The sequence below is a fragment of the Trachurus trachurus genome (assembly GCF_905171665.1).
Source record: "Trachurus trachurus genome assembly, chromosome: 8".
Lineage (NCBI taxonomy): Eukaryota > Metazoa > Chordata > Actinopteri > Carangiformes > Carangidae > Trachurus > Trachurus trachurus.
In genome coordinates this window covers 29,965,819-29,989,510 of record NC_139905.1, presented here as the reverse complement: position 1 = coordinate 29,989,510, position 23,692 = coordinate 29,965,819, and the positions used below count along the sequence as shown (strand labels likewise).

The 23,692-nt window shown below is 42.1% G+C and overlaps 1 protein-coding gene across 1 annotated transcript in view; it reads right to left on the bottom strand.

Annotated features, from left to right (window-relative positions):
• abat (4-aminobutyrate aminotransferase) overlaps positions 1–23,692 on the bottom strand; it is a 50,856-nt gene that overhangs the window by 16,498 nt on the left and 10,666 nt on the right. The window contains exons 3-6 of the mRNA XM_083978085.1: positions 16,057–16,204; positions 10,065–10,162; positions 8,701–8,730; positions 6,612–6,729 (exon numbers count right to left, since the gene is read on the bottom strand). Of these exons, the coding sequence (XP_083834211.1) occupies positions 6,612–6,729; positions 8,701–8,730; positions 10,065–10,162; positions 16,057–16,126 (316 nt within the window). The 5' untranslated portion in view covers positions 16,127–16,204. The remainder of the gene's footprint in view (positions 1–6,611; positions 6,730–8,700; positions 8,731–10,064; positions 10,163–16,056; positions 16,205–23,692) is intronic.

The following is a 23,692-nucleotide window of genomic DNA, read 5'->3' as shown; positions in this document are numbered from 1 at the left end:
GCCGCTCAGCTATGGAGGCTCATGGTATTTCCAGGTTTCCCTCATAAAACTCATCAAATACACAATCCAACAACTCCAAAACGCTCTGGTGGACAAGTTGTGACCTGCACATTCACCACGCTATGAGATAATAACAGAACGTTACCAGACAGAGTTGTTTTAGAGGTAAATACGTAGCCGAACTACATCCCAGACACGGCTGCTGGGCGGAGTGATTTCAAAAGCGCAAGTAGTTCAGAGTATTTGCTTCGTGTGTCGTAATGTTACATAATGATACGTTATTTCATGGCAAATGTGTAGGTCACAACTTGTCCACAAGAGCATTGTGGAGTTGTTGGATTGTGTATTTGATGAAAATAGATCAGGAAACGTGGAAATACCATGAGCCTCCATTGTGTTAGCTGAGCAGCTTGTGTCTCTGCCCCGCCGATCGAAAAACAGCTTGCACCGACAATTAAAGGTAACAAACCTACTCCTAAAACTATAGGGATTATGGCAATGGGCGAATTTAACAAAATGTTAAAATATCCCTTTAAGATGTAGAAAACAAGAGATTATGAAATCACAATAGGCCGTTCACTGTCTCAGCATAATATGAGTCACATGTTCACATTCACCTCTTTGGCCTAATTTCCATTAGCCGCTGATAACTCCCTATAACTACTAGGAAAGCTGGAGTCTGTTTCTGACACAACCAATATGGCTGCATGTAGTGTCCCAGTGTCTGTTCTGCAGTTAGTGGTGTATTCTACAGAGCCAGCATGGTGACACTGACACTGACGCTGTTGACACACACCGCCTCTGATTCCCCACCGCCATCAGTGCAAAGGCAGAATAATGAAGGGTCTTGTGTTTAACAGCTCTCTGAGTGATGAAGTTGAGTGAAGTTCCCTGTTTCATGATTCATTTCTTATCTACGGACACGACAGAGCATCAGTTGTTAAATGAGACGCTTCCGTCCGTGCCGTGGAGATCCGTGAAATCCTCGTCGCAGAGGAAACTTGAGAGGAAAACCAAACCGAGCTCCGACAGAAACAACTGAGCTGCGAGTAAACTGAATGAAATACTGGACCTGCTGAGGTCGGAAATAAATTCACTGCGTTGTGGAGAAATGTTGTGAGTGAACGGTTGTCAGGGCCAGTTAACTACTGAATTAATGAAGTGAGTGAGTCCCTGGCTGCAACAAACCCCTCTGTCAGTGGCCTGCAGGCCTGGAGCGCACACCACTGATTTATCTCTGAACAACTGAGAGACTGGATCTCTATTTAAATACAGATCTCTGATGATAAAGACATAGTTTTCTTCCAGTTGTAGCTACAGTGACAGGACACAGACCATGATCCAGATCTTCACAGACGGGCAGTAGCACACTAACAACCAAACACTGGCTGACTTGTAGCCCTTTTTGAATACTTTGGATTTTGCCTTTATGTACCACATACAAAAATGTTCACCATATCCATGTTTGGTATCTTTTTTTTTTTTTTAGCACAACTTCACCTATATGATCAGACAATTATTGTTTTCATTTTGACCAACTTTATTAAAATACTGGGCCCAAAAATACCCAAAACCAGGTAGAGAAGCATCAGCTGATTCCAGCTCTTTTTCCATTTGACAAAAAATGATGAATATAAGCTCATTATTACACGGCTCTTTTGAATGCTGCTCTCTGATTGGTCCATCGCTGCCTTCTAAGGTCTGTTATTTCTGTATAATGACCATCGTCAAGTATAACAGACCGTTGCTAGGGACGCCGCTCTGATCAGAGGAGCACAGAAAGAGAAACAATGCAGGATATTTACCTTAGTTTCATTTTTACCTACAGCTTCGGACTAATAGTGATGTTAGATAAAAGACTTGTAACTTGTTACAGTAAACAGTAAAGTTAATCTCTTGTCTATGACAGATACGACTATACACAATACACACATCTTAACACGTGTATGGTAATCCATCGATCCACTGATTGATTATCAAAGGCTTCAAATGCACGACGGGAGGCTCAGCAAAACAGCGGAAGTGACCAGTCTTGCAGATTCGCTAAATGATGCAATTCTAAATCGATGAACGTCGTATTTCGATCAACATTATGTTTCAAATTAATTACTTCACTCGTAAACCGTGTAATAAGCGGGATAATGTATAGTTGGTCGGTTGTAAACCCAGACAGGTTGTATGGAAATATTTTTGTTCTATCAAATTATAACGGTCATATCTCCAGTTTGACATGGTCTATCAACGTAAAACCAAAACTGGGAGAGAGTTTCAAATCTGCTCTTCGGAGAGAAATTGCCAGCAGCGTCCAGGTGACCTAGTTTTTTTGTTATGGCGCTTCAAAAATTAGACAACCTCTCCATCTGTGACAGGAATGCACTGATTGATGCAGCTGTAAGTGTGTGTGAAGGGTGCATAGTGGAACAGGTTCAGGCCACATTCAGTCTGAAGTCTAAAGCCAGGCTCTCCTGTAGGCTTCTACAAAGGCGGTTCTCTTTTAACCCGGCTAGATCACCATGGTAACTTATGCTTAGTTACCAATTGGCTATAAACCTAATTGGCTATAAAACTGTTTCACTATTTAACTCATTTACAGCTGCGTCACCTTTACTTAGTCCAGTGGAGCTGGATCAGAATGGAGCGTTTGTACGGAGAGAGAGAGAGATGTTCAGCTGAGGGAATACGCTCCAGATTAGGCTATAGTCTATATATTTTACTTTTATATACAGTCAGTCACCACTGAAAGAAGTTGTGCGCTCGCAGCAGTCAGATAATCAGATGGATAATTGGTAAAGTTAATAATTTCACTTAATGTGGCCATGAATAAATTAATTTTGATGCTTCACCTGTTATATAGCAGTGTTGCCCAAACGCAAATCTTGAATAAGTCTATGCTGTTTTCACATTTAAAAAGGTCTTTGTTGTCTTTGTACAGAGACAATATGAGATTTGCTTGTAGCTACAGCAGCTAAAAGACCCACTATTTCCATACGCACACCCAGCTTCCCTTTCATGTCAGTGAAATATGAAAACAATATAAAACACAATTTAAAAATGAGAGTTGTTGTTGCTCTAGTGTATTTGGTTTAAATGGATAAAGCTTCATATTTAAAAGTAGCGCAATGTAGAGCTGTCAGAAATTAAAAGCAGCCTCCTCTCTTGTTGCAACACTGTTGCTTCAGGCTGCGATCAGGCTTTTTTGTATCACTCAAACTCTCTCCATTAAAACAACCTGCTCCTGTTGTCGCTCCATTTCGTGCAGAAGTAGAATCATATGACGCCAAACGCCTCTTTTGATGTGAACGCGCACAGATCATGAAGCTGAGAGCCGAACTTAACAAACCAAGTTATAACCAGCTTCGTAGTACCGTGGTAACTCTAACCGGGGCTGGAGGTTTAGTTGAGCTGCATCATGAACACAAAGCCTGGCCATGTTGAGCCTCTGGTCTCTGCTGGATGTAAACACAGTGTGGACAGAGCTACACAGCAGCTTCTCCCCTGTCAGGCCTCCACAGCAGCAGATGTATCCAGGCTAACTTCTCTGGTTACCCTCTGGCTGTAATATTAGCTGCAGAGTTAACTGAGGCTATAACCACTACAGCTGCCTCTGTCTGTTGTACAGATCCATGAAGTGTCTCTGGCTGTTGCATAACTTTATTTACAACTTCAGTTGATAAAAAAAACACACAAAGGAGATGATGGTTTCTCCATGAGGTGTTGGTCTTGGACCGGTGTATTTTGTCATTCAGACTATCTGATTAAAATAAGAAGAGTTGGGATCTTTCCATCCGTACTGTCTGCAAAAATTGAAAATAAAAATAATTTAAAAAATAAAAAAAGAGTCAGTGCCTCTCCCCAAAAAGAAGAGTGGTAAAGAGCTGATCAAGCATCGTCTTATCAGCGAGCTGAGAGCTGAGAGGAGGAGATGTGAATCTGTCTCTGATCCATGGAGAGGGAGAAGACGACGGCTGATTCAGGACAATCTGATGTGTGTCTCCGACCGCAGCACAGACGGATCACAGCGCCGCATATCTGAGTGTTCATGTGACACGTAACTCTGCTCCACCTCCACAGCCCACAGAGCTCAGCAGCCTCTCAGCCCCCCTCCCCCACCTCTCTCTCAGCACATACAGAGAGTCCACAGCGTTACGGCTCAGTCTGGCTCCTCTGACCGAGCGGCCCTTCCTTTCAGGACCTTCACAAAAACGCTGCGGCAGCAGCAGCAGGGCCAACAACACCGCTGACTCCTCCCACTGCCGCCACAGGCCCCTCCCACTATTCACATCACTGTCATCTTCTACCTCTGGGCCAGAACCTCCAGAATGTTCTCCCCTTGAAAGGTTGGACTGTTTACTGCCTCCTGCAGAGCTGTGCAGACTCACACATACACACACTGGGACCATCCAACTCACTAATAGTCTACTTGCCAGCCCATAGGGCCCCATTGTGAACCTGGAAATGTTGAGTACCCCAAAGTTTTATGTTAGAAATATTCAGAAACTGTCGGATGCTAACGTATATAGCATATACAGCACCTGATTGCAGCACCTGGGGGCACCAGAAGCTCAAAAAAAGAGGCAATAGCAACAGCAGAATAAGCTGTTTGACTTGGCAGAGAAGATTTGTTTCTCACAACCTCGAACAGAGAAAGCTCTGTGGACCCCCTGAGGGCTCGGATCCCAGGTTGGGGACCAATGGGTTAAAGCCATGCATCAGTGATGTGTTCTGTCCTCTTCTGAGCAACATTATGCTGTAACAATCTAGTTTATAAGTTGAATGCATTTTTAATTATTTCAAATACATGAGTTATATGTCCAACCAGCATCCTCTAGTCTAAAACATAAGATTTGGCTTAAAATCCATCAAAATCGGCCCACTGGCGGTCAAAATCTGGTCACTTCCGGTTTAGACAGCCATTTTGAATTTTGAAAATGTCAGAAATAGATTCAGCATCATCAATAACCCCTAAAACCACTACAATATTGCCCAGATAAGCCAAGCAGTTGTTGAAATATTGCCCATATAGCTATTATGCTAATGTATGCTAATTATGTCAATTATGCTAATTGTCCAATATATATAAGTTAGCATCCGACAGTTTCTGATTGCTGGGGACCCATATTATATATTTCTAACATAAAACTTTGGGGTATTCATTGTTGGCAAGTAGACTATAACACTAACACCCAACATTATTTTAGAAAAGTCAAGCTTCTTCACTAATAGATGATCTTTGAGTTCACACACAGACCTGCAGACAGCACAGATGATGTCATCTGCTGAAGGTTTAATGCTCAGTCAGTGAGCTGCTGGAATGAGCTCTGCCTCCTGTTTTCCAGCCTGTGGCCGTGTCCAGACTTGGTTGTAACATGCACCTTCAGTGGTCTGATCACAGCAGTCGGCTCTACAAACATCTGGCCACACCTGCTTTAAAATGTGTCTCACCAGTCATCACCACCAGTGATCAGAGCTCACTTCACTTGCTTTATATGAAAATAAACCAGTATATGTTGTTGTTTTTAGCCAATCAATAGACAGGTCTATTGTCAATGTATAGCCCTGCATTTCAGCCCGAGCCTGACAGGGTCTGACACATTTAAAGGGATATTTCAAGATTTTGGCAAATTCGCCTATTGCGATAATCCCTATAGTCGTAGCAGTTAATTGTCGGTGCAAGCTGTTTTTAGATCAGTAGGGCAGAGACGTGAGCTCTGCACAGTGGTATTTACGGGATTTCCCTCATCAAACTCATCAAATACACAATCCAACAACTCCAAAACACTCCCTTGGACAAGTTGTGACCTGCACATTCACGACACAATTAAATAATAATGGTACATTATGAGACAGAGTTGTTTTCGAGGTGAATGCGTAGCCAGAACTACATTCCAGACACGGCTGCTGGTCAGAGTGACTTCAAAAGTGAAAGTAGTTCCGAGTATTTGCTTCATGTGTCGTAATGTTACATAATTAAATGTTATTATCTCATAGCGTGGTGAATGTGCAGGTCACAACTTGTCCACCAGAGCGTTGTGGAGTTGTTGGATTGTGTATTTGATGAGTTTGATGAGGGAAACCCATGAGCCTCCGTAGCGTTAGCTGAGCAGCTCACATCTCTGCCCCACTGATCTCAAAACAGCTTGCACCGACAATTAAAGGTAATGAACCTACTCCTAAAACTATAGGGATTATGGCAATAGGCCAATTTCCCAAAATCTTGAACTATCCCTTTAAGATCCTGGTCTTCAGGCCAATTTCTTACATCACAGCTATGATAGGACTTGGATTTGAGGACATGTGCGTCTAAAGAACTAAAGAATGTGGACACATGTGGCCCAGACCATCTCTACTGGAGTGATTGGATCCAATGTCCAGATCACCTGAGATGTGAACATGAAGTGTGACCGAGGCTGAGCAGCATCATCTCTACTTCAACGAAATAAATCAAACTGAACGGTCATACCGACACTGGTGAAATTACAAAGAAGATGTAGGAGATGAAAGATGAAAACTGTGGGAACCAAAATGTCAATGGTGATTATAGTGAATATAAGAGGAGAGGTTGCATCCATACACACTCCTCCAGTAGCTGTGTGTGGATGAACGGTACTCACCGATGGGGATGGAGGAGATCTGGGTGTAGATATCCAGCATGCGGTTTCCATCCACATCCACCAGGTAGTTCCCCCTGCTCTCCTCATAGTTACAGAAGAAGTTGATGGCACCGACGTTCTGGAGAGAGAGAGCAGGTGTAAGATCCAACAGCAGACAGAGACTGACACAAACACACACACACACAACAACCACAGCTGCTACATGACAGAGGTCATCAGTGTAGAGAAACACACACAGTCTATCCCTGTCACACAACTTCACATCTAACTGACTCTAACACCTCCAGAGATGTTCAGGGAACACATGTAGAAACAGACACCGAGTCTGAGCACAACAAGACTGTCCCATGCTGATCAGCTGATTCCTATGGGGCACTGTTTAACTCACTGGGTTGACCATGCGCCCCATATGCAGAGGCTAAACTCTCTACTATCCTGTCAATTAAAGGCAAAAGCCTCTTTTAAATGTGACTTTAAAGATTTTATTTCTCCTTAAGTGAGTTGCTTAAGGAGAAACTTAACAGAATCTTTGGTAAGGGAGAAGTTAAAAGAGAATTCCAGTCATTTTTGACCCCTAAATCATTGTCCTGATGGTCACCCAGTGTTGGTTGGAGCAAAAAACGTGACTAAAATTGATGCAGTCAAACTGGAGTTACCATGGCTAGACGGTGCTAGGGATAGCCACAACGCTAACATATGGGGGCAATTCTTTCAACCACAACAAACACTCAAAAAATATCTATGGTACATGACTGGAATCCTTATGACACGCCACTGAACTCATATGGTAAAAACTTTGTGTTTTTGCATGTAGTCACTCACCTCAGACAGCCGAACTCTGAAACGTCCTGGAAAGACATTACTATACTACTTATATTTCTTTACAAAAATAAATGGTGGATCAGTGCAGTGGTAATGTCCATAATAGCTCCCTCAACACTGGGTGACCATCAGGACAACGATTTAGGGGTCAAAAATGACCGGAATTCTCCTTTAACTTCTCCCTTACCAAAGATTCTGTTAAGTTTCTCCTTAAGCAACTCACTTAAGGAGAAATAAAATCTTTAAAGTCACATTTAAAAGAAAAACTTGTGTTTTGTGCGACCAGCCTCTGGTGCAGACAATGATGTCACAGCAGTGAAATCAGAGCAACAGATGCAGTAGTTTTGCATATGCAAAAACACTGATGAAACATGGTTTGCATGCAAGTGTGCACGCACACACACACCTACGCCCACATGTGCACACACATCAACTGTGAAGAGACAAAGCCGACTCGGCTGCAGTGTACAGTAGAGCTACTGTATGTGGAGCAGCATAAACGCTGCAGGGTTTATCTAACTAGTTCACTGAGTTAATATAATTGGAGATCCCATCTGGCTACACACGCACACACACACACACACACACACACACACACACACACACACACGCATGCAGACATACACACATACAAGGGCTTTGTTTACAGTCTTTATGTTTGACAGAGGTCCGGCTGCAGAGAGAAAACTGATCTGAACTGATCACATTCTCCTCCTCCTCCCCCTCCTTTGATGATGATGATGATGACGATGATGATGATGATGATGATGAAGATGAAGATGAAGATGATGATGAAGATGAAGATGAAGATGAAGATGAAGAGTCTCCAGAGCTACTCTACTCTGCCCTCTGTCTTCAGTGTGAACAGGTCAACTCCTCGCTGCTCTACAGGAGTTTCTCAGCTTCATCTCTGACCAGCAGCGATGGGAAAATGACACTAATTCCCCCCCCCCCCGGCTCCTCCTCCTCCTCCTCCTGTGCGATGCCCCGGCGTTGCTATGATGACCCTGGGAGGTTGCCATGACAACTGTTTCTGTAGCGTATGAGCCAAACTCTTTCTGTCAGCCTTTAACTGCCCGCTGCTTATTCAGGCCCTTCAGCTGAAGCCGATGAGCAGCGGTGGTGTAACTGTGTAAAAAGCCCTTTCACACATCATGGTTGAGTAGGTGCACACAGTTTGAACCATGTGACACATCAGGAGTAAACACCAGAGGCAAAGTCGCCTACTGCTGCATACACACACACTAAAACACACAAACACACTCACCTGGATTTCTCCCAGTTGTTTTGTCAGCTCCTATGGATTGAAATGAATAAAGTTATTGAGACTCAATAAAGACATATTTGTGTTTTTAATCATCTTTGTGTGTAAATGTTCTTGTCTTTCTATAGTTGTTTGGACCAGTTTGGGTTTTAAACCATCATTGTGAGCAGATTTAAAGGTGCCATCTGTAGGTTTTTACTATTGCAGTGAGTCACACTAGAAACTGAAATTAAGATCGACATTTTTATCCACTTTTAACTAACACTTTTACAGCTGCATCTCAATAAATTAGAATATCATGGAAAAGTTTTTTTTAATTTTTTTAAGTAGCTCAATTCAAATAGTGAAACTCATATGTCATACAGATCCATTACACACAGACTGAAATATGTCATGTCTTTATTTATTTTAATTGTAATGATTATTGCTTATATTCACAAAAAATATGAATATAGTTCAGTTAAACAGTTCACTATTGTAACCTGATGATGTCACACTCTAATCAGCTGATCAACTCATGTAAAGGTTTCCTGAGCCTTTAAAGTTTAAATGGTCTCAGAAGCCTTGTTCAGACTGCAGCACAAATCCCACTTTTTGGCAAATCTGATCAAGATCCGATCTCACAACATTACATGTTGCAACTGATCAGATCCGATGCATCCATGGCATATCATGTGTCTCATCCACATTGGTTTCTACGGTAACAAACAAACTATCAAACTAAATGGATGAGAGGGAACTGGGCGTGTTCATGTCCTGTTATGTGGAGCCGTGGTGTAAATAAACTGTTAATTGCAGGAAAGCGACAGAAAGGCAACTGCTGAGCTGTGCCTCATTCCAATGATGCCTTCCGTCTCTCTGGAATTACATTGTCCATCTTGTGTCGCACTGAAGTGACACAAAAGACGCTTCCAAATCTGAGCAACAACACCGTTCGCATTGAATCGGATCTCTACAGTACAAATCCGATCAGAATCGCATTTGAAACTCCGTGTGCGGTTTGAAGCCGTATCGGAAAAATCGGATTTCATGTGGTTTTTGGCTGTTCAGACTGTCAGAAAATCAAACTACATAAAAGGGTTAATAAAAGGGATAATAGGATTTGGAGTGGCTGTGTGGAAAAGGCCTCCACCCTCAGTCAGGATGCTGTCTAACCTGCTCATCAGACACCAACCGGTCCTTCTGATTTGGTTTTTGTTTTCTACAAAAGTTGACTCGTAATACTGGTTTAAGCACAACTAGTGAATGCATGAAAACAAGTCACAACTAATGCAATTTGTGTGTGTGTGTGTGTGTGTGTGTGTGTGTGTGTGTGTGTGTGTGTGTGTGTGTGTGTGTGTGTGTGTGTGTGTGTGTGTGTGTTTTACATCTGATCGTGGCCCAGGGACTGAAGTTTTCATGGAGGGTCCATCGTAGTCAAAGTCCGCCTGGGTCTGTGGTGCTGCTTTACTGACGAATCTGCATCCTGCAGGAGACAAGACAATAAATCATCAATACACAGAGAGAGAGACGGGTGAATTCCAATTCTCCCCTTGGCCCTAACCCTTCGTTTTGCGCGTTCACGTGAAGTGGTAGGGGTGTCCTGATTCTGGTTCAGACGAGGGTTAGGGTGAAGGGGTAGGGCTATCTCGCTCTCGAAACGGAGATTTTTCAGAGGCACACTACAAACCGAGGGCTATGGCAAGTTTCCCAGAATGCATCTTGCGGCAACCGGCAGCTGTTTTATTTCTTGCTATAGCACTGTTATTACGTCATTTTGTTAAGTTTTAATATTTTTTCATGCGAGAAAGTAGCTGTTTAGATCCCCAATGTGCGGCCGGTTTATCCACATGAGGCTGTTTAGACGTTTGCTCCGATGTTTTTCGGAGAAGTGAAGCTCCACGTTGGAGCCTCCACCTGTGGAGCAGATCAACGGCTCGTCACAGAGACACCACCCCGTCCGGAGAGCTCGTCAGCCGGCCAACCTCCGTCATCATCCCGGGAGAAAAGACGATCGCTAATTAACTTACCCGCAGGTTTTTAAAGGTTTACCGCCGCGTAGTTACATTCTTTTTAGGAGATAAATGCTGGTCTCATTGATGAAATGTAACAATTGTGGCAGTCGCATTAATTTGTTTGAATTAAAAGTGAAGCTTCATGTGTGTTTTGGACACAGGAGCAGCACTGCCTGGGGGCTCTGCCTACATAAAGAAATCACCACATTTACATCAATAAATAAATGTTTTACAATGAACCGATCAGTCTTAATTAAATTTGATTTTATTTTATTAAGTTAACGTGGTTTTGAATAGAGGATTTGTGGCAAAAGCTTGTCACGTCTGCTTATGTGAAAGCCAGCAGAGACTACTGATGACTTATGTGATTGTTGAAGGGGTGTCCCAATTCGTAGGGGTTGACTTTCAACCCTACTCCTTGTAGCTCCGTTTCAAGGGCAGGCGTTAAGGGCTAGGGGTAGGGCTAGGGATAAAAAATAGAATTGAATTGGGCAAGAGAGTTCACTAACTCCACTGTCTGTCCACTGTCTGCACATGTGGACATCAGGTTCTGGTCTCAGGGATCTGAATCGGTCTTTCCAACAGGTTTCAACCATCTATTGGAGCTGTGGTAGTCCAGTTGAAACCGGGTCAGTGGGTCAGTCAGTCAGGCCTCCGCTCTTCTCTTACTCCACTTCTGATGGAGGCCAATTGAAGCCTTTACTTTAGTGCAGGTCAATAAAAGTGCATTCCACAGACTGGAAGCCACATCAATTATACATGAGTGTGATACAGAGTTGTACAGTTACACTAAGTGACTCAACACACACACTGTTGTTGTGAGCTTCAGTCAGGAGAACGGGGAACTTCATGGCTTCATCTCTGACAGTGTGAATCAGTCTGAGACCAACTGCTGCTCCCACATGAGACCTTCACCTGAGACTGTTGGGGAGTAATTAATTAACAGTGAAACCTCACCGGTGCTGGGACTGCACCGACTCTATAATCATGGAGCTGAAGACGAAGTTCAGATGAGCTGTAGATGCTGCAGTTATTGGGTGACCACTACATTTTACTGTAGACTTATAGGCTACTTAACTCATTGAGTGCCAGCCCTTTTATAAAATGGTCAGTGCCATGTGCCAGCGTTTCGGGGCATTTTGAGTAATATTTCAAGACCCACAGAATATTTTGTACTATGACTCTGAAAACACCAAATAGCTCAAAGGAAAGAGGAGACTCTCTATTTAATTAGGGAAAAAAACATTTGTTTGTACATTGTTCCATTTTTTATTTATCTTAAGTTGAATAGAGCCTGGTTGCACCAAAAAGACCACTTTTTTTCTAGAAAGCTGAGAAAAATGCATTTTTGTGAAAGAGAATCTCTCAAGAAAAACAGTGATTTATCCGTTTTAATTTTGGCTTCAAAAACATGTATTTTTTTCTAAAATAATACATCCACAGAACATCTAGAGGGGTGTAGAATAAAAGTATTTATCTTACTGAAAAAATATTTTTATAGTAGGCCTATAGGCCTAGAAGTAATTGTTTTATAAAGTTTGACGGGTCCAAAATATATAAATGTTTACATCTGGTTACATTGGCAACGTTGGCATGAAATGATCTCTGCGCCAACGGGGAGCATACATCAGTCCGACTGCCCAAAAGTCCGACGGCTCATTTCTCCGACTACCCATTCTACAGTGTTAAGGTTAGGTTTAGGGTAAGGTTAAGGGTTAGGGCTACTTAAGTCGGAGAAGTGGGAGGTCGGACTAATGGACGCAAAAATAAAGAAATGTATGGTCGGAGAAATGGGTAGTCGGACAGACGCCATGTGCCCTGCGCCAACAGCATTAGTACGTTGATGTCACGTGAGGTAGCTCAGGGCCAGATCGTGATAGCTCTTTGGAGAAATGGCATCGTGCTAATGCTAATGCTAGCTAACGGTCAGCCGGTAGGCTACTGTAACGTTTTTCCGGTGCAGGTGTGATGCTGTGGGTTTGTCGGGTTCGTCTGCAGGTGAGTTAGTGTGAAATGATTCAGATTCTTCCAGTCCGCTGTCAACACCGGAGCTGCTGCTCGTTAAATACGGTTAGCGTTAGCTTAGCTTTAGCTACTAGCCGCTCTCTATAGATGTTACCTGGCAACTAGTACAATTGAAGGTTGGAGTGAGAACGAGCGAGTGTGAGTGCAACACCTACTGGGCGGGAGGAATTCAACTTGTGGCTATACACCTTTAACAGTGCACAGTCATCGTCTCCAGTTGTTCTGAGTTCCATATTAAGCCTCAAGCCCTATGTTGTTATCACAGTAGATAAAGACAGACATAGAAAACAATAGAGAAAGATGAGCTGAGTCATGGTCTCTGTGCACACAGCCCCTGGACTCTCCTGTCTTCTTCCTCTTGGTGTGTTTGAAACTGATAACAGGTTTCTCAGCTTTCTCCTTTTAGGTTTATGACTTAACTACAGTTATTTCAGGAAACTGCAGAGGTCAACATAGGTCACCTGCAGTACAGTGAAGTGGTGTCTTCCTCTGGACACAGCAGTTAAACAGGTTCTGTCCAGCTCTGATGAAATCTATCCAAGTGTTTAACATTGATAATAATAGACATGATGAGTGAAATCGGTGTTCAGTGTTTCCACCTTGAGCTGCAGTGAACCAGTGACAAACTAATAAACACAAATCCATACATCCAGAGTTTCATACATCACAAACCTAAGGAACCAATCCTGCAGACAAGGGGGGAGGGGCTTAATAAACCTGAAGCCTTGACAGTAGGCCTACAGCGTGGTTTGCCAAAATAATCACAGCTGAATAATGTGCAAAAAACTAAATAAAACTATAGTGTGATTATTTTGGAGATTTGATTTTCCCTGATGAAGTTATGAAAATGATAATGATGTGATGTTCGGTCTGTACCAAACACACATTACATTACATCTGCAGGTTATGATTTGTAAGTTGGGTCTGTAGCCTACCACAAAGCTTCATTAATGGTCTGCTGGAAAATATTGAACCTTTATCACTCCTTTATAGCTCCTCTGGCCACATAGTTTAGATATTGCTGTTGGCCATATTGTGATTTTTTTGTTTTTATCGACAGATTTGAAAGCAGCTTCACACATTGATGATCAAAAACTACTGAATCTCTGTAATGTCACATCCTACAAGATAATGATGACCTTTCTGTAATGTATCCCAGTCTTAGGAAATAAACCATGTATTGCTGCCCATGATGATTAAAAGAAAGAACATAATGTTTATTATATTATCTGCTGTAATTCAGGCAAAGGTGCAGGACAGAGGAAACAAGGCCATCAGCTCTTTATCATTTATTCAACAGATTAATCTGAAGGACAGGGAGAATATACGTTTTAGTGCTTCTTCACTGAGGGTCACTGTGTGATTTATCTGATCTAACTCAGTGGATCATGGTGTTATTTATGACTCACCTTCACTGATGAAAATACAACACTTGTGTGATTTTCTTTATTTCTTTCAATCTGTTTTACTGATATGTCCAATTATTGATTTTATCTGCACTTTAATTTCAGTTTTTTTTCTCATTTTCAAAGATCTCCTCTCTTGTGGCATTCTATCATTTTATCTTTATTTGATTAGTAAAATCCTGCCTTCTATTTCTTGTTTTTCTCAGTGATTCACATTCCTATTTTCTTTTTTTTGTTATAGAAAGAAAAAAAATATTATTACATGTTTATTTACTGTTTTGTGTGTAAATATGTGTTTGAGTGGAGGTTACGGAAGTTCATGCTTTTATTTTGTAAAGAACTTCCCTTATTCCGCTGAAAAGTGTAAGAATAAAAAAAATAGTCTGATAATTGACTGGCTGATTAAAACAAGCATTTTACCTTAAATCTGAAGAACAGGATTTGTACTGTCTCCTCTATTAACTCATTGAGTGCCAGTGACATATATGTCAATCAAAATACAACGCTTGCGTGCCATTGACATATATAGTATATAGTCAAACGGAGTTTGGGGGTAGGAGAGGGTGAGGGGGGCAGCAACTGCAGCAGGAGAAGTAGGAGAGCAGGCATCACTCTGCAGAGTAGGACTGCTACTTGTTGTATTTTAGTTTTTATTTTTTATTTTTTATTGTACAATGAAAAAACACGTGAAATGAAATTTTCTGATGTTTTACATGTTTTTGAAGCCAGAATAAATTTTTTCTTGAGAGCCTCTCTTTCACAAAAATGCATTTTTCTCAGCTTTCTAGATAAAAAGTGGTCTTTTTGGTCCAACCAGGCTCTATTCAACTTAACATAAATCAACAATGGAACAAGGTACAAACAAATGTTTTTTTCCCTAGTTAAATAGAGAGTCTCCTCTTTCCGTTGAGCTATTTGGTGTTTTCAAGGTCATAGTAAAAAATATTCTGTGGGTCTTGAAATAGTACTCAAAATGCGTGCCTGTAAATATCCGTTTCACCCAAGCCACTACAAGAGGAGATGATACAACGCTGATTAAGCCGTTCGCCTCCTCTAACACCTCGCGGTATTTTTCAGTATTTGTTCTTTTTGTGTTTGGTGTCTTTGGCGACATTCCCGCGCTGGGGCACAGGAAATAACGCGTTCTACTCGGTTTTACCTGACGACGAAAATTAAATCCTTTGACCTGTTTGGTGTTTTCACAGTCATAGTACAAAATATTCTGTGGGTCTTGAAATATTACTCAAAATGCCCCGAAACGCTGGCACAAGTCACTGACCATTTTATAAAAGGGCTGGCACTCAGTGAGTTAAGCAAACTGCTCCTCTGACTCCTCTGATATTGTACTTTTCTATTGACATCTCTCTAATGCTTTGATCATTTATTCAGCTCTGACCTTAATGTAGAACCACGTGAGTGACTGAGGATTTTTGTCCAGTCACTCTGAGACTGTGGATCTCTGTAAACAGTGCCGTATGTAACTCTGAACCAAACAGATTGAGCCCATTGATGATTGACAGGACAGAGGACCTTTGAGTCAGTGCACAGTGTGGAGCGTGCACACTGATAAATACATCCTCCTGGAGCCTGGTCAAACATTTACACTGGTTATGTAAAGTTACTCTGATCCCACGACAATAAAACTCCACATGTAGTGAGAATATTCAAGAAGTGATCAAACACCACAAACACACACACACACACAGGGTTGGTGCAGGTGTAGCAGGACGAGCACATGTATTACAGAGATGCACAATGATCAGCTCTCTGAGTCTCGTCTTTGTTCATCTGCTAATCTGACTGTTCCTATCTGCATGAGCTGCATTTAAGTTCCAAATGGTCAAAGTAGCAAAACAACAGTGCAACAGTGCCCACCAAACAGTTGAAGGTTCAATAAAGTTTTTAAAAAAAAGAGTTGAATAAAGAGATTTTACCTGGAGCGCTGAGCCACAGGTTCTTCTGCAGGGAGAGAGCGAGCTGACGGCTGATCAAGGAGGACGCCATGACAACACTGTCCACGGACAAGAAGGAGAGAGAGACAGAGGCAGCACCTGCCCTCACAGTCCTACTTCACCTGGTCACCTGGAGGAGGGGGGGGGGGGAGAGAGAGAGAGAGATCATTACTCTGAATAACCTTAAACACACACACACACACACACACACACACACACACACACACACACACACACTGAGCCTCCAGCAGTTAGCTCAACACACAACTCTCCAGAAGTTTAGCAGCTGAGTCCTGTGTGGTTATAAAGCAGCTCTAGGTTCTATTAATCTATTAATGTGAAAGTATCAAAGCTTCAGTCCAAATGCACACAGCCTGTATTCAGAAACTGAGTCAGGTCTTCCTGTTACTTTGTGATGTCAAAAAAAAGCATGCTTCAAATGCTTCAAATAAAACACAGAAGAGATGCAAAATTATTATTTGTTTCATTATAGTTTCATTATATATACCAAAACACGTGAAATTAAATTTTCAGATGTCTTACATGTTTTTGAAGCCAAAATTAAAACGGATAAATCACTGTTTTTCTTGAGAGACTCTCTTTCACAAAAATGTATTTTTCTCAGCTTTCTAGAAAAAAAGTGGTCTTTTTGGTGCAACCAGGCTCTATTGATTGATTGATTGATTGATTGATTGATTGATTGATTGATTGATTGATATCTTTATTTCGATCATGTAAACGACAATGTAAAAACTAAATAAATAAATAAGAAAAATAATAATATAATAATAAGGAAATAAGTGAACAGCAAAAATGTATACACAAAAAAATAACATCTCATAAGCAACGCAGTTTACATGAGCGAAAAGGGGTAGGAAGAAGTATACATTTATATAATCCTACCCCTATAATTTTAACTATGTTCTAATTAAAATCATAGCACAAAGACATATATTTATTTATTCCAAACGCCCTGACGAAGACCGCGAGGTCGAAACCGGTCGGCGTCCTATATTTTAATAAGAAGATATGCCCTAACATAAAATAAAGGCTTTTTAAAGAAAATTCCTTGGCTCGTCGGAGTGCCTGAAGTAAGCTTTTTTGCTTTAGTTCTTCTTACATATATTTATTATTTCATTCCTCCATTTCACTATGTACCATTTCCTGCCACATTTTAATCCAAATAGTAAGCAAGCAAACACCTTGTGTGAATTATTCAATGTACCTCTGGAGAATCATTTCTTTATGTCTCTTTTTAAACATGATTACACTCAAAATGTTTTCTATTTCAGTACTCATATTATTCCACAGTTTTACTCCACAAATGGTGATACAGAAACTTTTCTTTGTTGTGCGAGCTCTGCCAACCTTTAGATTTGACTTCTCTCTTAAATCATAACCTTGCTCTCTTTCATGAAACATTCTCTAAATATTTCTTGGTAGCAGACAGTTCCTTGCTTTATATAATACTTGGGCTGTTTTATGCTCCAACAATTTTAGAGTTTTAGATTTCCAAAATAAGTCACTGGTGTGTGCCCCATAATCACCCCTGTGAATAATTCTCATTGCTCTTTTTTGCAGTATGAAAAGTGGCTGAAGTGCAGTTTTGTATGTGTTTCCCCATGGCTCTGTACAGTACTCTAAATAAGGAAGAATCAGTGAATTGTACAGAATATAGAGTGATTTATGATCTAGGACATGCTTTGCTTTTACCAAAACTGAAATGCTGCGAGACAGTTTAGATTAAATTCTATTCAACTTAAGATAAATCAACAATGGGACAAGGTACAAACAAATGGTTTGTTCCCTAATTAAATAGAGAGTCTCCTCTTTCCTTTGAGCTATTTGGTGTTCTCAGAGTCTTAGTACAAAATATTCTGTGGGTCTTGAAATATTACTCAAAATGCGTGTCTGTAAATATCCGTTTCACCCAAGCCACTACAAGAGGAGATGATACAACGCTCGCGGTATTTTTCAGTATTTGTTCTTTTTGTATTTGGTGTCTTTGGCGACATTCCCGCGCTGGCGCACAGGAAATAACGCGTTCTACTCGGTTTCACCTGACAACGAGAAGGGAGGGGGGAGGAGAGCGCTGCTAGAGGCAACATGGCGGAGAACCTGAAGAAGCGAGCAAGAGGTTCAGAAGTGGATCCTACTAAACTAACTAACTTCCCGTTCGGCAGAAGGTCTGTTGGCGAAGAAAGAGAGAGACAAACGGTAGCGGTGGGGAGGGGAGGGGCGGGTTACACCGGACCATACGCCTATAGACGGGTTTCTGTGCAACGTGGGGGCAGAAAGCGGGACATTTCTCATTATTTACAAGCGGAGTCAAGCAGAAAACGAAAAGGACAAGGGGTTGTTGTGCTGTTAACTGCACAAACCGGCAAAAGGATGGATGGAAATTGTATAATAAACTAAGGGGATCTCATCCGTTTGCCAAATAAAGAAGAAGATTATGGCTCCAGGCCATTAAAAGGGCGGATTGGGGTCCCGATGGTCCTAAAGGCGGTGAGAGTCTGTGCAGCACCGATGTCATAAAACTAAAAATAATAGAAATTTAAAAAAATTAAAAAGTTTTGCACACAAGTTTTGTACTCGAGTACTCGGATACCGGCTGCAGTCCTACAAACAATACGGCATCTACATTGATATCAGTTCACTCCGAGCTGTCTTTTGACCCCTGGTTGCGCGCGCACCTAGTATTGTTTGTACACAAGAAACCCGTCTATTGATGTGCCGGCCGTATCGTTGTAATAACGCAGAAATCCTCTAGGGGGCGATAGAAGTTACGCACTATAGCTTTAAATGAAGGAAAAAAGGAGGAAATATGGACCCCTAGGATTCTTGCATACATATAGCCTAAATAAAATAAAAAACAATAACAAAATAAAAAAATAAAAAACAATACTGCTCAGATACATATTCTTAGGTGTCAAAGTGGCAGAAAGATACAGAATAGGATGCTTAATGTGGATTCCAATTCTGCCTAAAAAGGTGGTCATGTGATCATCTTGCCAGCTCACCCACCCCGATATGAGACTGCAGGTTTATTTGTTTGTTAATCAAAGGGAACGCAGCTCAGTTCTGTCCTACTTTAACTGCTGCGAAATGAAGCAAGTGAGCATTTTTAAACATCCCACCTCTGTGGAGAGGGCTCGGTTAAAATAAAGGTGAATAACAACACTTAAGTTCAGGCTCCAGAGACAGTGGATACGGTTCAGAGGCTTCTGACATCATTATCCTCAGTTCATTAAGTTAATCAATAAGGTGTGAAGTCAGTGCTGATCCATCATCTTCCTCCAGCTGCCGACGGAGACGCACACTCTGAGCAGCTCACTGCGTTCAGCCAGTGAACGGTGTTAGGTTGGACCGCCGGTTGTGTGTTTTAAAATGAGGACACTGTTGTTATTAATATTACTTCAAGACAAAAGAAGAAGTGGAAGAGAAGACTGAGCGGAGCGAGACAAACGGGAGCTGGGCTGTCCTCTCTCTCCCCTCCCGCTCTTATGTAATACTGGCAGCAAGAACAGGAAAATTCCAGTTATCTGCTTTCACACAGCAAAGGGAACCCTGGCCATTCACACACGCACACACGCACATGCACATACACGCACATACACACGCGGTATCTTGGCAACACCTCCTGAACTGGATGAAACTGGTTTAGAGTATGAGAGTTACACAAGCCTGCATCTTCATATGCCCGGGAGGGGAGGGATGAGGGGGAGGAGGGGGGGGGGGGTGTATGTGAAGGGGTGCATAATGAAGTGATGGAGGACGGCGAGAAGGGACACGGCGAGTCGGAACCGGGATGAGCTAGAATCTGAGCACAAAGGAGGGCAAGGTTTCGCCGGTCCTTCATCCAGGAGCTCAGACCGAAGCGCAGGATTTTCCTGACCGTTCATCAATGCACCACTGACACAGGTTCAGCCAGAGCATCCAGGTTCTGATCCGGTGGCCGGAAGACCGTCTGCCTGGTCTGGGTGCTGCTAGAAGACAACCAGTCCATATGTGTTGTTTGTCTGGGGTATGTGTGTGTAATGTTGTCTGAATTTGCAGCACGTTTGTGTCTTTACATGCATTTCCTCAAGTTGCAGTGCAATGAGCTCTCAGGGCCACCGTTGTATTAAAGGGATACGCCAACTTTTTTTTTTTCATGTCTTGCCTCACTCCCGAGTCCATGACAAGCAGATAGACACCATTCTTTCGACTGTGCGTGCAGTAACAAGGGAGATAGAGCCGTATCGCCCGTAATTAGCTTAGCTCAAATGCTGGAAGTGTATAGGTAGTGTTAGCCTGCCTCCACCTAAAGTCATCAGAGAAACTCTTCAGCAACTCTAAATGGAAACCGGCGGCCGATCTTCGTCTCAGAGCTGACAAAACTCTCCGGTAAGGCATCTTGAGCGGTCAAATGCCGGTAACGGGACGAGATCGGTCAAAACGGAGGGTTCAAGCAAAGACGCTTTATTTTGGTTCAAGCTAGCTACATCGTGGGTAGGTTAGCTTCCTATTTCAAAGTAAAAGCACAAATTCTACCGTCATGGTTTTCTGTATGTAAAGGGCAACGGGTGTTTTATTTTGTGAAAGTAACCGGAAGTGCGTTGGTCACAACGGCTAGCTTGAGTAGCGCCGAATTCATCCAAACAAAATTGTAAACAGCTGGTATTTAGACAAATTAACGACACACTGCTGATCTAAACGGCTACTTTCTCGCCTAAAAATGTTTGAAATGTCGATAAAGTGATATATTTACAGAGTTTTGAGCTAAAATGAAATCAGCTTCTGACTGCTGATTTCGGCTCGGGTAGGAGGCAGGCTAACACTACCTATACACTTTCAGCATTTGAGCTAAGCTAATTACGGGCGATACGGCTCTATCTCCCTTGTTACTGCACGCACAGTCGAAAGAATGGTGTCTATCTGCTTGTCATGGCCTCGGGAGTGAGGCAAGACACGAAAAAAAATGTTGCCGTATCCCTTTAACTTGCTGATTAAAAGCACATTATAAATAAATTCAAAAATAATGGCAGGAGAATGTCAGAGTGACAAGAAGACACAGGGTGCTGTTTTCAGCAGCAGATGTTTTCAGAGAAACAGCTGGACAACGCCTCTGTCCATTCCCTGCTCACAAACACCAGCCCCACACATCAACACACATTAAGGGTGGTGATGTGTGTCCGTTATATGTTTTACCCCCGGTAGCCATAACAACAGACAGGCACACACACATTGTGCAGATGTTGATGCACCACACAGGTGATTTACTGTACAGAGAATCATCAGTGAATACAAAAACGTCCAAACCTCTACACATCACTAACAGTCAGACTACAGAGTGAACCAGGACAGACAAGTGCACACATGGGAGTGATCCTATTTTACACACCATGTAGCTGGACACAACTGTCTGAGCCTCATTTGACCAGCAGCTGTTTGACAGAATCGGACACAAGCATCTGCACCATAATAATCCTGACTGCTCCACTTGTGGAGTGGAGAACAGCAGCTGGAGCTCTGTCACAACCAAGCATCACACATTTAAAAGGGAAATATTATGGAAATATCTCTTTTTGAAAGCTCTTTAACATATATTTGGGTGTTTGTCTTGATTTCCAGCCCCCAAAATGTGAGAATTGACAAATAAATCTGTAATTTTCAGGCTCCCTAGGTTGAAATCCATGTGGTTTAACAAGCTGTTCCCTCAGTTGTCTTCCAGTAATGTAACTAGTTTTCGAATTTGTATAACCCCACCCCTACCTGGTAGCAGTAGAAGGGGCGGGGCAAGCAGTGGTTCATTTGCATTTAAAGGGACAGGCACTGAAACCAGCCGTTCTGAACAGGGCTGTTTTGAGAGGATGAAAAGAGCTGTGATGTTTGATCCTTGGGGTATTTTGACCACAGCATGTCACAGATCAGTATCTTTAAGACACCTGGGAACTATTTTAATTTGTGGAAAAGGGGCATGATATGTCTCCTTTAAATGTACAGACCCACTTTGTGGTTTCAGGTCCAGGCTCATAGAATGTAAACGTTGTAATAACTGCTGTGTGAAGTCTAGAGTGAAGGCTGTAAAGTGTTTTTGTGAGGTCACACTGACCTTTGACAATATGCCCTCAGCTCTGACTGTCACCAGTGCTGAGGAATAAAACATGTATGAGACACAACAAGTCTCATCACATCAGAATCACACACACGTGACCTGTTAGGAGTGAAAACCTGCACAGCAGCAGACGCCTGCACCTGCAGCATCAAGTCGTGTGTCCAGACACTGCACAGGTCAGCAGGTCTATCTGTACAATTTGACTAAAGCCCTGATGTTTTTACACTATCATAGATGTTTCCATCAAACCAAAGAAATCTGTGATTTTATTCATTGTAACAGTGAGTGCATGTCAGTATGTGACGTTGTATCCTCTATGATCATGTGTCAGTGTGTTTGTCTGACAGGAGCACTATATTGACTTTTATCTAGTTGGAAAAGGATAGTTCAATATTTTTGGCAACTTTGCCTATTGCCATAATCCCTATAGCCATAGCAGTAGGTTCATTACCTTTAATTGTCGGTGCAAGCTGTTTTTAGATCGGCAGGGCAAAGACGTGAGCTGCTCAGCTAACGCTACGGAGGCTCATGGTATTACTACGTTTCCCTCATCAAACTAAATACACAATCCAACAACTCCAAAACACTCTGGTGGACAAGTTGTGACCTGCACATTCACCACGCTATGAAATAATAACGTATAATTGTAACATTACAACACATGAAGCAAATACTCTGAACTACTTTTGCTTTTGAAGTCACTCTGACAAGCAGCCGTGTCTGGGATGTAGTTCCGGCTACACATTTGCCTTGAAAACAACTCTGTCTCATAACGTTCCATTATTATTTCATATCATGGTGAATGTGCAGGTCACAACTTGTCCACAAGAGTGCTTTGGAGTTGTTTGACTGTGTATTTGATGAGTTTGATGAGGGAAAGGTGAAAATACATGCATGCAGAGCTTCAGTCTCTGCCCTGCTGATCTAAAAACTGCTTGCACTGACAATTAAAGGTAATGAACCTATGGCAATAGGCCAATTTGTCAAAATGTTTAAATTCAGAATATTGTTATCAGAGAAACAAGCTGAGGAAATGTTGGTCCTGTCTCCAGCACTAGAGAATCTCTGATTTTAAAGTCAGTTTGATTCCCTGAATCCTGACGCTGGAGGAAGGAGCTTCCAGTAATGATGGTGAAGACAACAACTCCCATGATCCCACACTATTTCATTACGTCACCTAATGGCATCTTTTTCTATTGTTTTGACTGCCAGACCCCTGGAGGCTGAAGTTACAGACTGTGTGTGTTTACCACTCAGCGATGACTTGTCTAACCAATAACGACTCACCCACAGACTCTTCATATTAATTGTCTTTGACATGAATAAGGTTGTTCGTTAATGTCACAGATCATCACCTACACCTTCAGTCATCACTGTCCCCCACTGAGGACCAAGTATGACATCCCAACCTGTCACCGTGGAAACAGCAAGAGACACAGACAATAGTTGTCGTGTGCCTTGGTTTAGAACAGTAATGTGCTGTCAGTCAATTCATCTGTCACCATGGTATAATTAACA